The sequence below is a fragment of the Cariama cristata genome, unplaced genomic scaffold (genome assembly GCF_000690535.1).
Source record: "Cariama cristata isolate BGI_N322 unplaced genomic scaffold, ASM69053v1 scaffold34222, whole genome shotgun sequence".
Taxonomy (NCBI): Eukaryota; Metazoa; Chordata; class Aves; order Cariamiformes; family Cariamidae; genus Cariama; species Cariama cristata.
This window is the reverse complement of record NW_009603820.1, coordinates 1-4,632: the sequence shown is the minus strand read 5'-3', so window position 1 is coordinate 4,632 and position 4,632 is coordinate 1. Positions and strand designations below refer to the sequence as shown.

Genomic DNA, 4,632 nt, shown 5'->3' with positions numbered 1-4,632 from the left:
TCTCGCGCTCTTCAGCAAGGAGCAGGAGCTTCCAGCTCCAGGTCGACATTTGTTGTATGACCGAAAGTTCAGATCTGATCTGAAAACCCAGGGAAACGCAGAGACGACTCGTCTCGCTGCGCCGGGAATCGTCGATGTCCCACTGCCTGTCCCCAGCTGTGTGACCTTAGGTGTGCTGTCCCGAAAAGCACGTTTTGGGGATAAACCACAACTGTTTCACAAGCTGACACCCTCCTCTCTGTGTTTCAGTGTTGACAACAGCGAGTACATGAGGAATGGAGACTTCTTACCCACTCGCCTGCAAGCCCAGCAGGATGCTGTCAACATCGTGTGCCACTCGAAAACCCGCAGTAACCCCGAGAACAACGTGGGGCTCATCACCTTAGCCAAGTACGCCCGGGGGGAGAACCGGCCTCGGGGGGCCACTGCTCTGGAAAGCAGGCGGTGATGCCGAGGAGCGGCTGGGGGGACCCGTGAGAGAGCGCAAAGACAAGGAACAGGGGAGTGTTGCAAAATGGGGCAACAAGAGCAGTCTAAAACCAAACCAGTTCTTCCAGGAGGACTGGTACGAGAAAACCTGGTTCCTAACCCATATGTAGCTTGTTGGGCTCGCTCCTGCAATGCCAGGATATGTTACGGGGGCTTTTTTCTCTCAGGCGCTCTCTGCCAGACCCATTGTTTTGTGGCCTTGTGTCCAAAGGGGGGCAAATAAGGGCTGTCACTGTGGCTCACAGGCGACCCCAAGAGAATAGTTCCTCCATTTTCCCGATATCTGTAGGACTTCAGTGCCTCTGTGAGCTCCCTCTTAGCCAGAGTTGATTAAAATTGGCCAGTGGGCTCAAGGTTTCTGGGGCAGGGGACAGAGACACACAGAAGCCTTCATGCAGACAAATTGCTTTGGTTATTTTTTAGGAAGCCGGGCTAAAAGTCTTGCTCCCTGCACACACTGACCCATGAGAGCCAAGTGCTGGCAGACTCTTGGAGCAGGCACCAGCTGCAGGCTTAGCGCAGGGAGGGCTTTTCTTACCCCTGTAGCAAATTCAGGGTTTTGCAAAGAAATTCTCAAAGAAGAGGTTGCTAACGTTAAGTGTATTTGTGTTGCAGTAACTGTGAAGTGTTGACCACACTCACTCCAGACACGGGCCGGATCCTGTCAAAGCTACACACGGTGCAGCCCAAAGGGAAAATTACCTTTTGCACAGGGATCAGAGTGGCTCACGTAAGTGGTTTTGGTTCCTCATGACCAAGTCTGCACCTTTCTCTGTAATTCCGTTTGCTTTAGTGTGTCTCTTAAATTACCTGTCCTGTTGATGGCTCAGATACAGGAAATTTTGTTCTCTCCCTGCCTCTACAGCTTAAAAATACTGAGCAAATCATTTTGGTTTTGCCTCAGTTTCCCTATCTGCAAAATGCGGGTGAAACCTCCTTTCTAAAATCCCGTATAAAAGCTCAGAATTGTGTTATAGTCTGGTCCTGGTTTGCTTTGGAGGAACCTGGCAGCTGCTTTGCAGAAGTCCTGCCGAGCTGCACAGCCCTTCCCACCCTGAGGAGAGCAGCCCCCAGCCGAGGAGTGTCCCCCAGGATGAGGCCACCCTTTTGCCCTGTTTTCTCGTTCTGTCCCAGCCTGTGTCTCTGCCAACAGACTGCTCCCAGCTGAGTCATAACTGCTGGCAAAGGGGAGGCCCGTGAGACGTGCCTGCTTGTAGCCACTTTGGTGAACTTGCTACTGAAAAGTCTCTCCTGGCATTTAGCCTAAATTTTCCTGCGTAACAGGAAAAGTATCAGGGGGTGACAACTGACCACCCCTTTTTCCTGAGAATTGCTCCTCAAGTGCAATCCGACTTGTGTCTTGCAGCTGGCTTTAAAACATCGCCAAGGCAAGAACCACAAGATGCGAATCATCGCCTTCGTTGGGAGCCCTGTAGAAGATAACGAGAAAGATGTGAGTAATGGCCAGTCAAAGGAAAATATGTTGGGTCAGCTCCGCGTCCTGCCTTGAACTGTAAATTGGGTTTATTGTCTGTTCCCTGCTCTGTATGAAAGCAAGGCTTTATGCTCCAGCGAGGAGGCTGCTTTACAGAGCCTCTTGAGCAGAGTGGTTCTCAGCTGGGAGGAGAGGGAGGGAGAGGGAAGCCTGAATTCCTGGGCACAGCCAGGCCTGAGCCAAGGACAGAGATCCAGATCTCCCAGATGGAGCTTGCGCCATGTCCTGCACCTCCTTGCTTGTGGCTGTCGCTTAAACCACTTTGGGCTGTTTGCCTGAGGAGCTGGGGCAGGAAATCTGTGTCCCTGAGCAGAAACGATGCTTTTGGTCTTCAGAAGATGCTGTTCTGTTAGCACTTAAAATAACGCAGGTGAAGTTAATCCAGATGTTCTGGGTCTCTCTGAAAGAACAGATCAGAAACACGAGGAGATGCTCTCTGTCCCAGGCTCTTGCTGTCCCTATGGATAGGGATGATTCCTTCTTTTGGCAGGAACAGCTCCCTTGCTTGTGCCACCTCACAGCACCTAGAGAGGTGAAATACCTCAAATGCTTTCCTGCTGGGAGGGCTTGAAACTGGGAAGCTGACTTTGGGCTTCGTGCCTGCAGGACTGAATCCTAAGTGCTCTTGGCTGATTTCTGATGAGCTGAGCAGGTGTAAGAGCCAAAATCCAAGCTAATGCTGCGGTGTCTCCTCATTGCAGCTGGTGAAACTGGCAAAGCGTCTTAAGAAAGAGAAAGTCAATGTTGACATCATCAATTTCGGAGAAGAGGTGAGACTTCTTCCATGTTTCTGGCGTAAGATCCACGACAGGATTTTGCATCCTGGCCGGTCCAGAGCCCTTACTCAGGCGCCTGAGGATACGAACAGTTCTCTCAGCCTCGGTCTCTTCAGCGGCTGCCCCAGTAAAAATGCTGATGCAGAGAGTAACATTTCCCTGTAGGAAGACACCTCTCCCGTTTCACTGCAGGCATCGTTAAATGCTTTCCATCCTGATGGAAATGGCAGAGCTCTTGGCTCCCCTGTAGTGCGGAGAGACGTGGAATGTGTGGAGCAGCCGTCCATCCGTCTGGCAGAGCCAAGGAGGGAGCCAGGCAAAGCTCTAGTCCCAGCCTTTCTCTTTGGCCCTAGGAAGCCAACACGGACAAGCTGACTGCCTTCATTAACACCTTAAACGGCAAGGATGGCACCGGCTCCCACCTGGTGACGGTGCCGCCGGGGCCGAGCCTGGCCGATGCCCTCATCAGCTCCCCCATCCTGGCTGGGGAGGGAGGTGCCATGTTGGGCCTCGGCGCCAGCGACTTCGAGTTCGGCGTGGACCCCAGCGCGGACCCGGAGCTGGCTCTGGTGAGCGATAGGGAAGTGGAGGGCGGCTGCGGGCGCAGAGCTCAGTCTGTCTGGGCTCTGCCCCGCTCAGCTCTCTGCCTGTCTCCGTCTCTGCAGGCTCTGCGTGTCTCCATGGAGGAACAGAGGCAGCGGCAAGAGGAGGAGGCCAGGAGGGCGGGCTGGGGGTGGGATCCCAGCCACTGGCGGGGACGGTGAGAAGCTGGGCAGGGAATAAAGCAGACAGGGACAGGCAGGATGTTCCCTAGGGAGGGTGTGCGGCCAGCGTGTGGGCTCCCCTGGCAATGCTCCTAACTGCGAGGCTGCCTGATGCCGTGGGAAGCGTCTCTGTGTGTGGTGGGACCCCTCTGCGCAGCATGGCAGTTCCCAGAGCTGCTGGGGTGCAAGATGAGGGGCAGTTTCTGCCCCAAAAGATCGGAGGGAGACCATTTAAGCGGATCTCCCTCTGCTTCCGCTGAAACTCCCAAATGGAGGTGGACTCGCTTCTGTCCTGAGCGCCGCAGTGAGCTGCTCCGCTCTGGTGCCCTTCCCCAGCAAGGCCTTGTGCATGAGAGGGGACAGGAGTTGCGTGTGGCACCTTTGCTGGTTTCTGAGCGTGGGTTTTGTCTGTGCAGATTCGGACGATGCTCTGTTGAAGATGACGATAACTCAGCAGGAGTTTGGCCGGGCCGGGCTGCCCGACCTCAGCAGCATGACGGAGGAGGAGCAGATCGCCTACGCCATGCAGATGTCCCTGCAAGGAGCGGGTGCGTACCTGTTCCCAAAGGGAAAGCCAAGGGGCAGCTGGGACTGAAACCACCAGCCCCTACACCCCAGCGTGCTCCAAAGTGGGGCTTTGTCACCTGGGCAGGGTCCAGATCTCCCCAGACACCTGCAGGATGGGTGCGAGGGTCGCTCCCATGAGCTGTGGCTTTGTAAATCCTCTGTCCTCAGCTGTCTCTCTCCTCCGACAGAGTTTGCCCAGGCGGAGGCAGCAGAAGTGGACAGCAGCACAGCCATGGATACCTCTGAACCCGCTAAGGTGAGGTTTCGTCCTCCTGGGAGGGGATCCCCTTCCCCTCCCTATCCCCTTTCCCTCTGGGAGGAAGATGAGGACCCAGCCTGTCCGCAACTCCTCTCCCTCTTCCCTCAGGAGGAAGATGACTACGATGTGATGCAGGATCCCGAGTTCCTGCAGAGCGTGCTGGAGAACCTGCCAGGTGTGGACCCCAACAACGAGGCCATCCGCAACGCCATGGGCTCCCTGGCCTCGCAGGCCTCCAAGGAGAGCAAGGACAAAAAGGAGGAGGAGAAGAAATGAGGGCGC

The 4,632-nt window shown here is 55.2% G+C and overlaps 1 protein-coding gene across 1 annotated transcript; it reads left to right on the top strand.

The window, feature by feature from the left end:
- Positions 1-244: 244 nt before the first annotated feature.
- On the top strand, positions 245-4,626 carry PSMD4 (proteasome (prosome, macropain) 26S subunit, non-ATPase, 4). Its single transcript, XM_009695356.1, is given in 10 exon segments — positions 245-390; positions 1,105-1,219; positions 1,856-1,942; positions 2,686-2,754; positions 3,114-3,329; positions 3,426-3,484; positions 3,486-3,520; positions 3,941-4,072; positions 4,280-4,347; positions 4,459-4,626. Coding segments are annotated over 10 exon segments (1,071 nt in total). The 5' UTR covers positions 245-268.
- The last annotated feature ends 6 nt before the right edge of the window (positions 4,627-4,632 follow it).